Source organism: Ranitomeya variabilis, chromosome 6 (genome assembly GCF_051348905.1).
Source record: "Ranitomeya variabilis isolate aRanVar5 chromosome 6, aRanVar5.hap1, whole genome shotgun sequence".
Classification (NCBI taxonomy): Eukaryota; Metazoa; Chordata; class Amphibia; order Anura; family Dendrobatidae; genus Ranitomeya; species Ranitomeya variabilis.
The window spans coordinates 171,823,250-171,843,350 of record NC_135237.1 but is presented as its reverse complement, the minus strand read 5'-3'; the positions used below and the strand labels follow the sequence as shown (position 1 = coordinate 171,843,350).

Sequence of the window (20,101 nt, the reverse complement as noted above, 5' to 3'; positions counted from 1 at the left end):
GTCGACACAAAAAAAACTACATGTAACTTTTTTGTGCGACGTGTCCGCCATTTCCGACCGCGCATGCGTGGCCGGAACTCCGCCCCCGCCTCCCCGCACCTCACAATGGGGCAGCGGATGCGTTGAAAAAACAGCATCCGCTGCACCCGTTGTGCGGCGCTTACAACGCTAGCGTCGGTACGTTGGCCCGACACACTGCGATGGGCCGAGTACGACGCTAGTGTGAAAGTAGCCTTAGGCTTCTTTCACACTTGCGTCGGTACGGGGCGGTCGCAATGCGTCGGCCCGATGTACCGACGCACGTTGTGAAAATTGTGCACAACGTGGGCAGCGGATGCAGTTTTTCAACGCATCCGCTGCCCAGTCTATGTCCTGGGGAGGAGGGGGCAGAGTTACGGCCACGCATCCGCGGAAATGGCGGACGCGACGTACAAAAAAAAGGTTACATTGAACTTTTTTTGTGACGACGGGGGCTAAAGTTATGGTTAGGGTTGGGGCTAAAGTTAGGGTTGGGGCTAAAGTTAGGGTTAGAGTTGGGATTAGGGTTAGCGTTTGGATTAGGGTTGGGATTAGTGTTACGTTTGGGATTAGGGTTGGGATTAGGGATAGGGTTGGGATTAGGGTTAGGGGTGTGTTGGATTTAGGGTTTTGATTAGGGTTATGGTTAGGGTTGAGATTAGGGCTGTTTTGGGGTTAGGGTTGTGATTATCGTTAGGGTTGTGATTAGGATTATGGATCGGGTTGAGATTAGGGTTAGGGCTGTGTTGGGGTTAGGGTTGGAGTTAGAATTGGGGGGTTTCCACTGTTTAGGTACATCAGGGGGTCTCCAAACACGACAGCCAATTTTGCGCTAAAAAAGTCAAATGGTACTCCCTCCCTTCTGAGCTCTGCCGTGCGCCCAAACAGTGGTTTACCCCCACATATGGGGCATCAGCGTACTCGGGATAAATTGGACAACAACTTTTGGGGTCCAATTTCTCCTGTTACCCTTGTGAAAATAAAAACTTGGGGGCTAAAAATCTTTTTTGTTGGAAAAAAATATATTTTTTTATTTTCACTACTCTGCATTATAAATTTCTGTGAAGCACTTGAGCTTTCAAAGTTCTCACCACATATCTAGATAAGTTCCTTAGGGGGTCTAGTTTCCAAAATTTGGTCACTTGTGGGGGTTTCTACTGTTTAGGTACATTAGGGGTCTGCAAACGCAACATAACGCCCGCAGACAATTCTATCAAAGTCTGCATTCCAAAATGGCGCTCCTTCCCTTCCGAGCTCTGCCGTGCGCCCAAACAGTGGTTTACCCCCACATATGGGGTACCAGCATACTCAGGACAAATTGGACAACAACTTTTGGGGTCCAATTTCTCTTGTTACCCTTGTGAAAATAAAAATTTGGGGGCTAAAAAAATCTTTTTTGTGGGAAAAAAAATATTTTTTACTTTCACTACTCTGCATTATAAACTTCTGTGAAGCACTTGGGCATTCAAAGTTCTCACCACATATCTAGATAAGTTCCTTGGGGGGTCTATTTTCCAAAATGGGGTCACTTGTTGGGGGTTTCTACTGTTTAGGTACATTAGGGGTCTGCAAACGCAACATAATGCCCGCAGACAATTCTATCAAAGTCTGCATTCCAAAATGGCACTCCTTCCCTTCCGAGCTCTGCCGTGCGCCCAAACAGTGGTTTACCCCCACATATGGGGTACCAGCATACTCAGGACAAATTGGACAACAACTTTTGGGGTCCAATTTCTCTTGTTACCCTTGTGAAAATAAAAACTTGGGGGCTAAAAAATCTTTATTGTTAAAAAATATATATTTTTTATTTTCACGACTCTGCATTATAAACTTCTGTGATGCACTTGGGCATTCAAAGTTCTCACTACACATCTAGATAAGTTCCATGGGGGGTCTAGTTTCCAAAATGGGGTCACTTTTGGGGGGTTTCTGCTGTTTAGGCACATCAGGGGCTCTCCAAACGCGACATGGCGTCCGATCTCAATTCCAGTCAATTTTGCATTGAAAAGTCAAATGGCGCTCCTTTGCTTCCGAGCTCAGCCATGCGCCCAAACAGTGGTTTACCCCCACATATAGGGTGTCGGCGTACTCAAGACAAATTGTACAACAGCTTCTGGGGTCCATTTTCTCCTGTTACCCTTGGTAAAATAAAAATTTGGAGGCAAAAAGATCATTTTTGTAGAAAAAATGCGATTTTTTTATTTTCACGGCTCTACGTTATAAACTTCTGTGAAGCACTTGGGGGTTTAAAGTGCTCACCACACATCTAGATAAGTTCCTTAAGGGGTCTAGTTTCCAAAATGGTGTCATATGTGGGGGGTCTCTACTGTTTAGGCACATCAGCGGCTCTCCAAACGTGACATGGCGTCCGATCTCAATTCCAGCCAATTCTACATTGAAAAAGTAAAACGACACTCCTTCTCTTCCAAGCTCTGCGGTGCGCCCAAACAGTGGTTTACCCCCATATATGGGGTATCGACGTACTCAGGAGAAATTGCACAACAACGTTTGTGGTCTAATTTCTCCTGTTACCCTTGTGAAAATAAAAATTTGGGGGCAAAAAGATCATTTTTGTAGAAAAAATGAGATTTTTTATTTTCACGGCTCTACGTTATAAACTTCTGTGAAGCACTTGGGGGTTCAAAGTGCTCACCACACATCTAGATAAGTTCCTTAAGGGGTCTAGTTTCCAAAATGGTATCACTTGTGGGGGGTTTCCACTGTTTAGGCACATCAGGGACTCTCCAAACGCGACATGGCATCCGATCTCAATTCCAGCCAATTCTGCATTGAAAAAGTCAAACGGTGCTCCTTCAATTCCAAGCTCTGCGGTGCGCCCAAACAGTGGTTTACCTCCACATATGGGGTATCGACGTACTCAGGAGAAATTGCACAACAACTTTTGTGGTCTAATTTCTCCTGTTACCCTTGTGAAAATAAGAATTTGTGGGCGAAAAAATCATTTTTGTGAAAACAAATGCGATTTTTTATTTTCACGGCTCTACGTTATAAACTTCTGTGAAGCACTTGGGGGTTCAAAGTGCTCACCACACATCTAGATAAGTTCCTTGGGGGGTCTAGTTTCCAAAATGGTGTCACTTGTGGGCGGTTTCCACTGTTTAGGCACATTAGGGGCTCTCCAAACGCGACATGGCGTCCGATCTCAATTCCAGCCAATTCTGCATTGAAACAGTCAAACGGTGCTCCTTCACTTCCAAGCTCTGCGGTGCGCCCAAACAGTGGTTTACCTCCACATATGGGGTATCGGTGTACTCAGGAAAAATTGCACAACAAAATTTGTGGTTAAATTTCTGTTTTTACACTTGTGAAAATTAAAAAAAATGGTTCTGAAGTAAAATGTTTGCAAAAAAAAGTAAAATGTTCATTTTTTTCTTCCACATTTTTTAGTTCCTGTGAAGTACGTAAAGGGTTAATAAACTTCTTGAATGTGGTTTTGAGCAGCTTGAGGGGTGCAGTTTTTAGAATGGTGTCACACTTGGTTATTTTCTATCATATAGACTCCTCAAAATCACTTCAAAGGTGATGTGGTCCCTAAAAAAAACATGGTGTTGTAAAAATGAGAAATTGCTGGTCAACTTTTAACCCTTATAACTCCCTAACAAAAAAAAAAATTGTTTCCAACATTGTGCTGATGTAAAGTAGACATGTGAGAAATGTTATTTATTAACTATTTTTTGTGACATATCTCTCTGATTTAAGGGCATAAAAATACAAAGTTTGAAAATTGCAAAATTTTAAAAATTTTCGCCATATTTCCATTTTTTTCATAAATAATCGCAAGTAATATCGAAGAAATGTTACCACTAACTTGAAGTACAACATGTCACGAAAAAACAATCTCAGAATCAGCGGGATCCGATAAAGCGTTCCAGAGTTATAACCTCATAAAGTGACACTGGTCAGAATTGTAAAAATTGGCTCGGTCATTAAGTACCAAATTGGCTCTGTCACTAAGGGGTTAAAGATGGACTCGCGATGAGACTAAGATAAAAAATACATATGCATCTTCTCAATATATGCTACTGCTAGTATACCTCATTGGTCCCTTGCTTCCGTTTCCAACCCCCTGTCAGATGATTTTAGCAAACAAATCCATGCTAATGACTTTCAGCAGTAGTCGTGCTCCACCTGAGCTGAAAGAACCAGCAGAAACACTTTTTCTTCAAGGTCAGACAGAAAGCAACCACAAAAAACAATCATGGATTGCTGAAATGGTCAATTGACACTGCCAACAAAAGAGGCAGCCAAGGAACACTGTTAAGAAGAAGTGGCAAGGGTTTGATTGGTACCTCCATAGATCCAATTTTTAAATATTTCATAGTTTAATTGTTTTATCATTGAAAGAAGATCCAAGTCCATTGAGATCTAATTGTCACCTAACATTTTAATCTGGAGGAAGGCAAAAACCCCAAGGGGCAGATGCTAATTGTTCCATCTTTGGGAAGAATTTCCTTCCCAACCCCATATATAACAATCAGACTAGTTCCCTGGATCAAATCAGTTTACGCATTCCCTTAAAAATCTTTATTGCTCTGCAACAGCTCTGGTTCAGCTATGTCCTTCTTATATACTGGATCCCAAAATTGTACACATTATTCTAAGTGTGGCTACACTAGTGAGTAGTGAATAGAGGCAAACCTTTGTTATTGAGCACCTGTGCCTCTTTTAATGTGTCTGAAGATTTAATTTGCCTGGCACTGGTTGGTTTGCAACTAAACTTGAGTTTGTTGTCTGTCAGTGCACCTTAGGAGAGTTTTATCCAATATTTTACCGCTTAATACATAATTATACATTTTATTCCTCACAACAAATGCATAACCTTACATTTATATACATCAAACTTGAATTGCCATTTTCAGCCCAAGTTTCAATATTGCATAAATCTATCTGTAATATTAAGTTATCCTCATTTGTGTTGATTACTTTGCAAAGCTTAGGATCGTCTGCATCTAATCTATAAGCCTTCAACAAGGCAAATAATAAATATGTTAAAACGAAGAAAGCCCAATACTGACCTCTATGTAGTAAATTTATTTAAAGTAGTGGACCCCTATAAGCTACTAAATTATGTACACAGATGTCTGTAATATATTTTTTTAGGTTCCTCGCTTGACCTTCACCGTTTCTGGATATTTTGCACTTAGAGTATGCTTAAATAAAATTATATTTAGGTATGATATGTATGTCAATCATTATATTTAATTTCTAGGATGATGCTTCTTGATGGCTGTTTAGTTGAAAAGTGGAAAGACCAATTAAACAAGAGATTCAAGGTAATGTTACTGGCTTTATAAAGTAAGGGTAATCCTGACATTTTGCATGACATGTCAGTTGTCCCAGTGTTACAGAAATTCCTGCATTAGCAGTTCTAATGCCAGAGACTAAGGCTACGAGCATCCTAGTGCCATTCCCTCAGTAGAATCTTACGTAAGAGGTTAAGTATACTGTAACATACTGTTAGCAGGTATCTCCTCCAGCACTTATCATCAATGTTGAATCTCCCACCTTTACAAGAGAAAAATCTATACAAGTTTGGTGTCACCATAATTGTACTGACCTAGAAATCTGGTTGACTTGTCATTTTTCCCATACAATGGACACCATAAAAAATGACATAGCATTTTTTCATCATTTCACTGCTTTTGAAACTTGCTTTGTATTTTAGGCAAACAAATATATATATATATATATATATATATATATATATATATATATATATATATATATATATATATATATATATATATATATACAGTATATATATATATATATATATATATATATATATATATATATATGTTCTTTTTTTCCATCTTTTATATTTAAAAAATTCCAAAAAAAGGAAAACGAGCTGATGTAAAAATGTGGGCTGCCTGCATGGTTAGTGCCTAATGACTACATAAAGAACGGAAAAACAACAATTGGAGGGCAAAAACTGAGATCAGATAAACACCAAGAGGAAAATGACAGTATAAATTGCCAGTAAAAGACTAAAATTGATTATAACAATAACAAGAGGAAAATATTAAACAGGGTTGCTTCTGACCAAGCAGGGACAGCGTATTACATGTGACCAGAAATCACATGAAGTACATATGAAACCTGATTATAGCTAGGCTGATAATGCCAATATACAACATATTCCAAATTATTATGCAAATTATATTTTTCTCGGATTTTCCTAAATGGTCGGTGCAAATGACAGTCTAATAAAAGTCATCATTACCCATTAGATTATACATCGAATTTTATTTTAGAAACCTCCCAAAGATAACAGTATAATCTCCAAAATTAATAAAAACTCAAAATGCACTGTTCCAAATTATTAGGCACAGTAGAATTTCTAAACATTTGATATGTTTTAAGGAACTGAAAATGCTCATTTGTGGAATTTGCAGCATTAGGAGGTCACATTCACTGAACAAAAAAAGCTATTTAACTCAAAAACATCCTAACAGGCCAAGTTATATGTAAACATAGGAACCCTTCTTTGATATCACCTTTACAATTCTTGCATCCATTGAACTTGTGAGTTTTTGGAGAGTTTCTGCTTGTATTTCTTTGCATGAAGTCAGAATAGCCTCCCAGAGCTGCTGTTTTGATGTGAACTGCCTCCCACCCTCATAGATCTTTTGCAACTTTTTATTCTCATTAGTCGATTTTTATTCTCAAGTGGGAGAATTCCTTGATGTATGTACTTTGGATGCATTTACATTTTTGTATGACCTCTCATTTATATACAGTACATACCAAAAGTTTGGACGCAACTTCTCATTTAAAGGTGTGTCCAAACTTTTGGTCTGTACTGTACTTTATGCACTTTGCACCATGCACTCCCATTTATTTTCATTCCCTTACATTTGTTCCTTTACACCAAGTCACATCCTTCATTATTTTTTATTAAATTATACTTCAATAACATATTTTCACCATGTATTATACACTTTCATCTTATTTATCTTCACCTTATATCACCCCTACTCCCATTTTACAAACGTATCCTGGACACTTGCCCTCATTTTCAGCACTTATATACCTCTGGACTCCTTCCAGCAGCACATATGCCACGCTGCATCAGTCACCAACGATCGCGCAAGTGGCCTCTTGAGGAACCTCTGCGCACATGGCTGTCTCCATGACGGCCCGTGTTAGGTTGCATTCCATGGCCGCAAGCCTGATGAATGTCCTTTTCCAGGTAAATGATGTCAGCTGCGCATGTGCCATACATGCCTCAAGCATCCTTTTTTTCGCTCACGTGCATTTATCACACCATACTGTGACCAATACACCTCTCTGCTTTCCTGGTCCTGATTCGCTGCCTGTGGTATTTAAGACTACTCACCCCTCCCCAACACATGCCTCGTGACAAAGAAGCGAAACGTGCGTTGGGGCAGCGGGGATGCCGTATAAACACAAATATCTAGTCATGTAAGTGGCTTTTTTATATCTTTTCTACCTGATATGTTGCACTATTGGGAACATTGTATCCCTTGTGCTTATTATATTGGCATTATCAGCCTAGCGCTAATCAGGTTTCATATGTACTTCTTGTAATTTCTTGCCACATGTAATATGCTGTCCCTGCTTGGTTAGCCGCAACTCTGTTTAATATTTTCTTCTTGTTATTTATTTGATTTTATTGAATAATAATAGACTTTAGTCTTTTAGTCTGGCAATTTATACTGTAATTTTTTTGTTGGTGTTTATATGGTTAGTACCTAGTAGCACCATCTTTTGAAAGTATAACAGCATGTAAACGTTTTTTGTAGCCAGCCAAGAGTCTTCAATTCTTGTTTGAGGGATTTTCATCCATTCTTCCTTGGAAAATTATTCCAGTTCTGTGAGATTCCTGGGTTGTCTTGCATGCACTGCTAACTACTATTTTGAGGTCTAGCTTCAAATTTTCAATGATGTTCAGATCAGGGGATTGTGTGGGCCATTGTAAAACCTTCAGCTTGCACCTTTTGTGGTAGTCTATTGTGGATTTTTTGTTTAGGATCCTTATCCATTTGTAGAAACCATCCTCTTTTCAACTTCAGCTTTTAGACAGATGGTGTTATGTTTGCATCAATAATTTATTGAAACTTCATTGAATCCATTATTCCCTCCCGTATTCATGAAATGTTCCCCACGCCATTGGCTGCAACCCAACCCCAAAGCATGATTTATCCACCCCTACATAGCGTTCCAGTGCGGTCGGCGGGCACGTTAAAACGCCACATGCGGACGCATCCACATACAACGCATGTCCCTGCATACCCAATGTTAAAGATAGGTATGCAGGATCCATGCAGAAGTAGGCAGAGTGCAGGCGGAGCTTAACCGAGGATGTATGCAGCCATACGCAGACCAGCCAAACGCAAGTGTGAAACCAGCCTTAGATGTTCTTTTCCAGACTTCTGACACTGAATTTTATGGTAAGTATAAAGATTTCTTTTTGATGACTGTCATAAAGGCTATATTTGTGCTGGTGTCTCTGAACAATAGTATAATGTACCATAACTCCAGAGTCTGTAAATCTTTCTGAAGGTCTTTTGCAGTCAAGCAGGGGTTCTGATTTGCCTCTCTAACAATCCAACGAACAGCTTTCACTGAAATTTTGCTTGCTTTTCCAGACCTTATCTTGACCTCCATTGATCCTGTTAACTGCCATTTCCTAATTACTTTTCAACCTGAGAAAAGGGAAGTTTGCAATTTTTTTATAGCCTTCACTCCTTTGTTTGCCTCTTTTATTTTCATTTTCAGAGTGCTAGGCTGCTGCTTAGAATAACCCATGGCTACTGTTTTTTGACACAAGGTTAGAGGAGGCTGGGTTTTTATAAACCTGGGAAATTTGAATCACCTGGCCTTTACTAACGATAATGGGGAATAAGCTATAATCTTAACAGGCTAATTAAGGTCTGAAACCTTGGTCAAAGTTATCTAAGCAAATTCCCATGGGCGCCTGAACTTTTGCATTGACCCATTTTCCTTTTAGTAGTAATTTTTAAAATGAAGAAAAAAAAAGACACACACACACACACACACACACACACACACACACACACACACACACACACACACACACACACACACATATATATATATATATATATATATATATATATATATATATATATATATATATATATACAGCTCTGGCAAAAATTAAGAGACCACTGCAAAATGTTCAGTTTGTCTGATTTTTCTCTTTATATCTATATATCTATATATTTTTGAGTAAAATGTAAATTGTTCATTTATTCTATAAACTTCTGACATGTCTCCGAATTTCCAAGCAATACATTTTGTATTTTTTTTTCTGAAAAGGAGAAATAGTCAAAATTAAAAAAAAAAAAAACCCAAGGGCTTTCAGACGCAAAAAAACTAGTTCATAATCTGGATCAACATGTTAGGGCATGTTAGGTTAGGCTATGGGTTGAACTAGATGGACTTAAAGTCTTCCTTCAATTTTAAAAACTATGTTGCTATGTTACTATGTAATCATTTAGAAACAACAATACTAATGTTTTAACTCAGGAGGAGATCAGAAATCAATATTTTGTGGAATAACCATGATTTATAATCACAGCTGTCATGCATTTTGGCGTGCTTTCCAACAGTCCTTCACACTGTTTCTTGTGCAAAAATATAAGCATTTCTTCTTTGCTTGATGGCTTGTGACTATCCATCATTCTCTTGATTAGATTCCAGAGGTTTTCAATGGGGTTCAGGTCTGGAGATTGGGCTGCCCATGACAGGGTTTTGATGTGGCGGTCTCTTAATTTTTGCAAGAGCTGTATGTAGCGACCGATGTTACAGCCAGGGGCCGCTGTATGTGCTCCTCAGGATACGCATGGAGGAGTATCTGTAATAGTGATAAGGAAACAGTGTCCGGCATAATTGTAAATGGCCGGTATGTGTCGCAGAGGTAGTCTGTGCTGTAAGCCTGTGTAGTATTGTTGTTCCACTGTAGTCCCACAAGTATTTGTATAGTTTGCAAAGGGAGGCTTGCAGTGTTAGTTTGAGTGCAGGGCGGGTCGTACTAACCACACACACCTCCCACCTATGGGAGTGGTTACAACTACATAATGTGACCAGGGTTTGGGTCACATGGTTGAGAGTGTATGGATCTGTTTGGTCCATGTGCAAGGTCCTGAGTAGCCTATGTTTTGGGAGTGATATCTCCCTGAATAGCATGTGGTGGGGCTTCGGCACTGAGTAGCCTGTGTGTTGGACGGTCCCAGCTGGGGATGGACATCCTGAAGAGCGCACGGAGAGGCCATGTACCTACAGAGCCTGGGACGGCTTCTGTGTTGAGGAAGCCAGGACTGACAAGGAGTCAGCATGAGGAGCGGAGCTCCTGGAAGGTAACTCTGGAATTGGGGGGTTGTAATATATGGGCGAGAAGTTTATCTGCTACATGAACAGACTGGTGGTCATGACATGTTCGTGGATGTAATATAATGAACTTTACGCTATGTGGTGTATGTGGAGTTAATAAATCAGTATATTTGGTTTACGTGAGAAAACTGCCCCTGTGTGCTTTAATCCCGTACCAAGTAAGTGTGCCCCAACACACTCAGGTAGCGCTATCCCACAATATATATATATATTGTAAGGCTACGGTAGCACCATACGCAGTGAAGAAGCAGTTACCCACAAAGTTGAAACACAAAAGTCTCTTTAATGTGTTACTTCACACATAAAGATGTATAGCATTTTATACTACACGTCATCACAGTTCAATACACACAGTTGCATCTCGTCTCAGTGCCTGTTTCATAGCACTATACATCATATGGCTTTTAGATTGCAGTCCCTAAACATGCCGGACCTCTCCTTGTCCAGTATCCGTGGGGCGACAGCACACCATATTACAGTCTCCAAACACAGCTTCACATGTTGCAGACACTACACTTGCCAGTCCTCCTCTGACTAGTTCCCGTGGATGTCCTGCACCGCTGTATCTCAGACTCTTTACTCACACAGCCCAGGATATCCTCCGGATAGCAGCTGGGCACCATATCCACTTGTTTGCAAATGTTACACATGCCAGTCCTCTTTTGGGTACAGGACTGTCCACATCCGACTCTTTCGGGCACAGGACATCCACCTCCGGTTCACCTCTGGGCACAGGACTGTCCACAACAAAGACCAGTTACCAAGGACGACTTGCGTTGCTGTGTACTCTGCGGGTGCCAGGCTATTCAGCTGCCATAGCTGCTAGCTCCGCTGGCCTGTGCCTCCTTGCACTCAGCCAGCGCTCTGCAGGCCTCTGCTCTGCACACCAGCACACACCAGACTGACATTAACGTTGCACCTGACACACCCATACTCCTTACTGCAGGGTTTTTAACAAACCTGTGGCTTTAAGCCACATGGAAAACATGGACCGGAAATCCATGATTGCCATGTACACCTATGGACTTCATCCGTCTCCATGCACAACCCTGGGGAGAACAGCGACCCCTACCTGTAACACGGGTCACTGCCTCACAATATGTATATATATATATATATATATATATATATATATATATATATATATATATATCTATACATATAATTGTCTAAGGGTTTTTCCGTCTGTCTGTCTGTCTGTCTGTCTGTCTGTCCTGGAAATCCCGCGTCTCTGATTGGTCGAGGCTGCCAGGCCTCGACCAATCAGAGATGGGCACAGCATGGCGATGATGATGTCATAATGGAAATCCCACGTCTCTGATTGGTCGAGGCCGCCAGGCCTCGACCAATCAGCGACGGGCACAGTATCGACGTAGATGTCATAATGGTTGCCATGGCGACGATGATGTCATAAAGGTTGCCTCGACCAATCAGCGACGGGCACAGTGCCGCGAATTCTGGAATCATCATTGTCCATATACTACGGGGACATGCATATTCTAGAATACCCGATGCGTTAGAATCGGGCCACAGTCTAGTATATATATATACACTCACCGGCCACTTTATTAGGTACGCCATGCTAGTAACGGGTTGGACCCCCTTTTGCCTTCAGAACTGCCTCAATTCTTCATGGCATAGATTCAACAAGGTGCTGGAAGCATTCCTCAGAGATTTTGGTCCATATTGACATGATGGCATCACACAGTTGCCGCAGATTTGTCGGCTGCATATCCCAAAGATGCTCCATACAAGGCAGGATGGATCCATGCTTTCATGTTGTTTACGCCAAATTCTGACCCTACCATCCGAATGTCGCAGCAGAAATCGAGACTCATCAGACCAAGCAACGTTTTTCCAATCTTCTACTGTCCAATTTCGATGAGCTTGTACAAATTGTAGCCTCAGTTTCCTGTTCTTAGCTGAAAGGAGTGGTACCCGGTGTGGTCTTCTGCTGCTGTAGCCCATCTGCCTCAAAGTTCGACGCACTGTGCGTTCAGAGATGCTCTTAGGCCTACCTTGGTTGTAACGGGTGGCGATTTGAGTCACTGTTGCCTTTCTATCAGCTCGAACCAGTCTGCCCATTCTCCTCTGACCTCTGGCATCAACAAGGCATTTCTGCCCACAGAACTGCCGCTCACTGGATTTTTTTTCTTTTTCGGACCATTCTCTGTAAACCCTAGAGATGGTTGTGCGTGAAAATCCCAGTAGATCAGCAGTTTCTGAAATACTCAGACCAGCCCTTCTGGCACCAACAACCATGCCACGTTCAAAGGCACTCAAATCACCTTTCTTCCCCATACTGATGCTCGGATGGAACTGCAGGAGATTGTCTTGACCATGTCTACATGCCTAAATGCACTGAGTTGCCGCCATGTGATTGGCTGATTAGAAATTAAGTGTTAACAAGAAGTTGGACAGGTGTACCTAATAAAGTGGCCAGTGAGTGTATATATATAATTTTGTTTGCCTAAAACATTAAGGAAATGTGTCTTCTTCAACTTTATGCCTATTAGAAATAATCTAATCTTCAACTTTCTTAACTGTTCACGAAAACAGTAATTTTGACCAGGGGTGCCCAGACTTTTACATGCCACTGTATATTGTGGGATAGGTTGTGTTTAAGGATAGCTTTACTTAGGAAGGTCGTTGTTCCATCTGTATCATGTTTGTTCTTGTGGTAGCATGTTGACTTTATTATAAGTCATGGCTATAAGGGTTTTTTTTTTATACAATGTTATACTTTCTGCTGTTTTTTAAACAAGGTTTGGTTTTATTTTTATGTTAGTTATGGGTCATTAATAAATAACCGTGTTAATACTTTTCTAAGAATATTATGGATGTACCTTTATCATATGCTGGTGTATCTTGTTTCTCTTTCTAAATTGTCAATTTTCGCTTTTGCCCTTTTGTTTTTTCTTACTCTTCTTCTTAAAGGCATAATTTTATTACATTTTTTATTTACATAGCCTTATAGTGGCATTTTATTGTTGGACAAGTAGTTGACTCGTTTTACATTATATAATAAATACAATGTACTTGAAATGAAAAAATAATTCCAAAAGCAGTGAAATGGTGAAAAAAATGCAATTCTGCCATAGTTTTGTGGCTGAAGATCTAAATAATTTGGGGATACCTCCCACCCTGCTGTTTAGGGAAGACGTCAATTCTCAGGGATATATTCAAACATACGGTTTTTATTCAATGCGTTTCAAAGTGTTGAGCATTTCTTCTTCAGGAAATTACTAAATACAAGCATTAGTCCGAAAGAAAAAATGGGTCCTTTGGTGTGTGTGATGCGTTTACGGTAGATACCTTCAGGTTCTTCCCTGATACAGTCTGCATGGCACTGGACCCATGATGAGGAAACCAGACAGATTGTTAAAAGCAAAGTCCATTTTACTAGTCAAAGAACCGGCATACAAAGGATAGTAGGAATTACACTTTTTGACTTCTGCACCAAACAGAGGCATGTTCTTGATGGTTACTGGTGACGGCACAATGCTTGCGATAAACATTGCTGACAGTTTACAGTTTAATCATAGGACCTCCATATTACTAGTGTAGCACCACCCAGGTCGACGTGTTTTTCTGTGGAACTGCAATTGGACTAGTCTATCCTTGAGAACAGAAGTAAGGGACATTCTCCCACTATCTTCTTCCTATACTTGCCCAGACTCACTGACACTGTATCACTGACTGCAGTTCTCAGACCTGTCCAGCACAATGGCCAATCCCACAAGTCTCTTCGAGATGTTCTTCTCTTCTCTCACTGTAGGTCCCCCAACTTGCCTGTGCCAGTTAGAACACTGCCACCAATGAGGTTTTGTTGAGGACATTTGTTTCCTTTGTCAGTGATTCCCACAGACATCCAAGAATGATCTTCTTTCCTGAGGATATCCTGTACTGCTTTCCTTGCTAACACTCAATCCTTAACTGCCTGAACTTCCAATTTCTGTCACTAACCCATAATTCCCAGTCTGGGCCAGACTTACAATTAACCCTGTATACAAACCCCACAGAGACTGTGCCACAAAAATGACTATTAAATCAACACTGCCATACTGACCTATAAACATACTACCATGTTACAGTATATTATAAAATACATTCACACATTGTAAAACAACAGAGTAGCCCTAAGGGAATGCAGGATCCTCCAACCACCATCTCACATAAATATAAAATACTAGGATAAAACACCAGTATATGTATTTTACTATTAGAAATGAAAGTTTAAGTTTTAGTTAGATTAGTTATATCCTGGTGTTGTGGTTTGTATGGTGTCCACACAATTAATTATTTCATTTTTATAACTGTTTAGAGATGGGAGCAGACCCTACAGGAGCAGCATGTGAAAACGGCACAAGAAAAAATTAAACATGCAGGGCGAACTGGTCGTAGTGGGAACTCAAAAATGAACTTAAAGAACACTCACCCACCTCCGGGGATCTCCAAAAAGAATGTTAAAACCAAGAAGGACCAGAAAGATAAGAGAGTATAAGTTGCTCTATGTTTCCACAAAAGGACATTTCATTTGCATGGTGAGAGTCACTAGCTGGCTACAGTGACAGAACATATTATTCCTAAACCCATTCACCAGGACAAATAGCATGCAGAATCCTGCATTGACTTTTTATTTGCTGCACTTTAATTACCAATGTTGGCTTTTTTCATACTTTGACCACTACAGCCCATATGTTTAGGGCTTGTATTGAAGACAATGATACGTTTGCAACAAGGTAAATTGGTTGCAAATGTGGGGGCAAATAATTTGCACCATATTTATAAGTAACATTCTTCTTCAAAATATTTTCTTTTATATTTATGGTGCAAATATGTTATCTGTTTCCTCCTTTGACATTGCTTTTATAAACTGAGTTTTTTGCACTTGTGCTTAAGCATGTTGATATGTTCACACAGGAAATTTGTGTCCCATATTACAGTTTTATTACTATTGCACTTCAGGCTGGACTCTGTTGTTTAAATATATTTAACAATTATGATAATAAACTTATTAAACTGTAATATGACTCTTCATCATTAGATGGGCATCTTTCTATAATTATTTATTATTATTATTATTTATTGTTATAGCGCCATTTATTCCATGGCGCTTTACATGTGAGGAGGGGTATACATAATAAAAACAAGTACAATAATCTTAAGCAATACAAGTCATAACTGGTACAGGAGGAGAGAGGACCCTGCCCACGAAGGCTCACAATCTACAAGGGGTGGGTGAGAATACAGTAGGTGAGGATAGAGCTGGTCATGCAGCGGTTTGGTCGATCGGTGGTTACTAGTGTTGAGCATTCCGATACCGCAAGTATCGGGTATCGGCCGATACATGCGGTATCGGAATTCCGATACTGAGAGCCGATATTTTTGTGATATCGGAATCGGAAGTTCCCAGTGTATGGTTCCCAGGGTCTGGAGGAGAGGAGACTCTCCTTCAGGCCCTGGGATCCATATTCATGTAAAAAATAAATAATAAAAATAAAAAATAGGGATATACTCACCCTCTGGCGCGCCCTGGTTGTAACCGCTGCAACCGGCAGCCTCCGTTCCTAAGAATGAGCGAGTGAAGGACCTTCGATGACGTCGCGGCTTGTGATTGGTCGCTCACGCAACCAATCACAAGCCGCGACGTCATTGCAGGTCTTTCACTCCCTGCATTCTTATGAACGGAGGCAGACGCTTGGACCGGTGAGAGCCGGGGACGCTGGAGGGGTGAGTATATCAATATTTTTTATTTTTATTCTTTATTTTACACATGAATATGGATCCCAGGGCCTGAAGGAGAGTTTCCTCTCCTTCAGACCCTGGGAACCATCCAGGATACCTTCCGATACTTGTGTCCCATTGACTTGAATTGGTATCGGGTATCGGCGATATCCGATATTTTTCGGATATCGGCCGATACAATCCGATACCGTTACTTTCAAGTATCGGAAGGTATCGCTCAACACTAGTGGTTACTGCAGGTTGTAGGCTTGTCGGAAGAGGTGGGTCTTCAGGCTCTTTTTGAAGGTTTCAATGGTAGGCGAGAGTCTGATGTGTTGTGGTAAAGTGTTCCAGAGTAGGGGTGATACGCGAGAGAAATCTTGTATACGATTGTGGGAAGAGGAAATAAGAGGGGAGTAGAGAAGGAGATCTTGTGAGGATCGGAGGTTGCGTGTAGGTAAGTACCGGGAGACGAGGTCACAGATGTATGGAGGAGACAGGTTATGGATGGCTTTGTACGTCATCATGGTTAGGGTTTTGTATTGGAGTCTCTGGGCAATGGGGAGCCAGTGAAGGGATTGACAGAGGGGAGAGGCAGGGGAATAGCGGGGGGACAGGTGGATTAGTCAGGCAGCAGAGTTTAGAATAGATTGGAGGGGTGCGAGAATGTTAGAGGGGAGGCCACAGAGCAGGAGGTTGCAGTAGTCAAGGCAAGAGATGATGAGGGCATGGACTAGGGTTTTTGCAGATTCTTGGTTGAGGAATGTACAGATTCGTGAAATATTTTTGAGTTGAAGTCGGCAGGAAGTGGAAAGGGCTTGGATATGTGGTTTGAAGGAGAGATCAGCATCAAGGATTACCCCGAGGCAGAGAGCTTGTGGGACTGGGGAGAGTGGGCAGCCATGTTCTGTAATGGATAGGTTCATTGGGGGGTCACGTGAGATGGGGGAAAGATGATGAATTCTGTTTTGTCCATGTTAAGTTTCAGAAATCTAGCGGAGAAGAAAGATGAAATAGTGGACAGACATTGAGGGATTCTGGTTAGTAGGGAGGTGATATCTGGTCCAGAGATGTAGATCTGTGTGTCATCAGCATAGAGGTGATACTGAAAGCCATGAGATTCTATGAGCTGTCCCAGGCCAAAGGGGTAAATGGAGAAGAGCGGGGGCCCAAGGACTGAACCTTGTGGGACTCTGACAGATAGGGGGTGAGGTGAGGAGGTGGTGTGTGAGTGGGAGACGCTGAAGGTCCGGTCTGTTAGGTATGATGAGATCCAGGATAGGGCCAAGTCTGTGATGCCAAGGGATGAGAGGGTCTGTAATAATAGGGAATGGTCCACTGTGTCAAAGGCAGCCGACATGTCGAGGAGGAGGAGGACAGAGTAGTGTCGCTTGCTCTTGGCGGTTAAGAGGTCATTGGTTACCTTAGTTAGGGCAGTTTCAGTGGAATGGTGTGACCGGAAGCCAGATTGTAAGCGGTCAAAGAGGGAGCAAGAAGAGAGATGGGAGGACAGTTCAAGGTAGACGTGTATAATAATTTAGTCGTTTCTTATACTGTATGTTTGAAAACAGTTTAAAATATTAGTGACTCTTCAGCTAGTAGAGTTAAGTTGTCTAACCGATGTGGACATTGCAGTAGTCATGTGGCATGTAGGTCATTGATCCCGAATCACTTGCTACTTCTGCAATGAAACATCAATTGAACACATCTATGTTGTTTGCTTTTGCATCAAGCAAATGGATTTTTGGAATCCTGCTTCCAATAAATGGAAAATGCGTATACATTTTTGTAACTATCTGCTGCATGTGAAAATGCTTTAGCTCCAGACATTTTCATGCCCTGTATACAAATAATTATGTTATTGTAGGAGTGTGCTCATATTTGCCACTGCAAAGCTCAGCAGCATTAACGCTAAGACTATGTTCACAGTCAGCATAAAAGTTATGTTGTGGAAACAGCCAAAAAACCCACACAAAAATCTGCAACAAATCTTACTTTTGTGCATCATTGCAGATTTTAGTGTAACGATAACCATGGACTTCACAATGTACTGTATATTGCAATGAATGAAATCTGCTGTTAGAATTATGGGCCTTTACATAACAGCAAGTGAATATCAAAATCCACAACACACTTAGAATCTGCAGGATTATTTTAACCCCTTAATCCCCAAAGTTTTTTAGGTTTTCGTTTTCCGCTCGCAGATACGTTCTTTTGATCGCCCGTTATTGCATTTTAATGCAATATTGTGGCGACCAAAAAAACTTAATTCTGGTGTTTTGAATTTTTTTCTCACTACGCCGTTTAGCGATCAGGTTAATTCTTTTTTTTATTGATAGATTGGGTGATTCTGAACGTGGTGATACCAAATATGTGAAGGTTTGATTTTTTTTAATTGTTTTGTTTTGAATGGGGCGAAAGGGGGGTGATGTGAACTTTTAAACTTTTTTTTTTTTTTCATAGTCTTAAAAACATTTTTTTTTTGCTTTTGCCATGCTTCTATAGCCTCCATGGGAGGCTAGAAACTGGCATATCCTGGTCGGCTCTGCTACATAAAGGCGATGCTCAGATCGTCCTTCCGCGTAGTTCCGAGGACTAGAGTTGAGCGACTTTCATTTTTTTAAGATCGAGTCGGGTTTTGTGAAACCCGATTTTGTCCAGAGTCGAGTCGAGTGCAGTCGGCCGATTATCGCTAAAAGTCGGGGATCGACCGAAACACGAAACCCAATGCAAGTCAATGGGGAAGCATAGTCGGCAGTGAGTGGAGGCCAGGAAAACACCTACAGTGCCCATTTTAATGCCAAAAACATCCATTCTTGTTTCTGAAGCTTGTCAATCTTAATTAACTTTATAATAATAGTTGGGCATAGGGAATTGGGGGTCATTTGGCAAAAGTTGTGGGGGGAGTAGGGCCGGCTCAAGTTTTTCGTGGGCCCAGGAAATGCGGACTACGTCACGGCGGTGTTGCAGGGAAAGGTAAGTATTTCAACGTTGCAAGTGCTGTGATCCTGAGCAAGCAGGGGGGGCCCACTCGTTCGCATTGGCACTGGCACAGGGCCCCTCAAAGTACAGCGATGTGTGTTTGCATGGCGGGGGCGCCTCCCACCAGCAGCGACACTTTTGCGTACTCTGAGGGGCCCTGTGCCAGTGACGTCGCCAACGAGTATGCCCCCCCACCTGATGAAGGAACCTGCACTTTCATCTGCACCTTCCTCTCTGTCCCTGTGTAAGGTGGTATAACATGCGGGAAGGGGAACCTTACTTTCAGCAGGGTCAGATTCTGGCTGTGTAGAGTATAAGGGGAATGTAGTGGTCTAGGTCAATGTACCAGCAGACTCATCTAGCAGTGGCTGGGCAATGGGCAGGATGAGGAGGAAACAGATATAGGGCCAAAGAATAAAGTAGGCTAAATGCAGTTCAAAATTGGTAACAGGACTAAACAGGCGGCATTGCTTTGTTCAGTGGAGTAGCAAACCCAAGAGCAGCAGACACTGTTTCAAGGGCATAACCACACTAGTAGGCCAAATGCAGTTTAATATCTGATAGTATAGGGCGAAAGCCAGAATGTGGAAGCTCAGCTTTGTTCAGTTGAGGACAACAACAGGCAGGGGCAGACAGACACCTTTAGTAGGCCGGAACAGCCAATTTTTTAAAAAAACAGCAGTTAGTAAGAGGCAGAAGGTAGAAGCTCAGCTTTATTCAGTTGAGGACAACACCAGGCAGGGGCAGACATTCACCTTTAGTAGGCCGGAACAGCCAATTGCATTTTTAAAAATGGTAATTTGGAACAGAAGGTTGAAGCTCAGCTTTATTCAGTTGAGGACAACACCAGGCAGGGGCAGACAGACACCTTTAGTAGGCCGGAACAGCCAATTTTTTAAAAAAACAGCAGTTAGTAAGAGGCAGAAGGTAGAAGCTCAGCTTTATTCAGTTGAGGACAACACCAGGCAGG

At 41.4% G+C, this 20,101-nt stretch overlaps 1 protein-coding gene across 1 annotated transcript in view; it reads left to right on the top strand.

Annotated features, from left to right (window-relative positions):
• SFRP4 (secreted frizzled related protein 4) overlaps positions 1 to 15,448 on the top strand; it is a 158,912-nt gene extending 143,464 nt beyond the window's left edge. The window contains exons 5-6 of the mRNA XM_077269252.1: positions 5,249 to 5,312; positions 14,747 to 15,448. Of these exons, the coding sequence (XP_077125367.1) occupies positions 5,249 to 5,312; positions 14,747 to 14,926 (244 nt within the window). The 3' untranslated portion in view covers positions 14,927 to 15,448. The remainder of the gene's footprint in view (positions 1 to 5,248; positions 5,313 to 14,746) is intronic.
• The last annotated feature ends 4,653 nt before the right edge of the window (positions 15,449 to 20,101 follow it).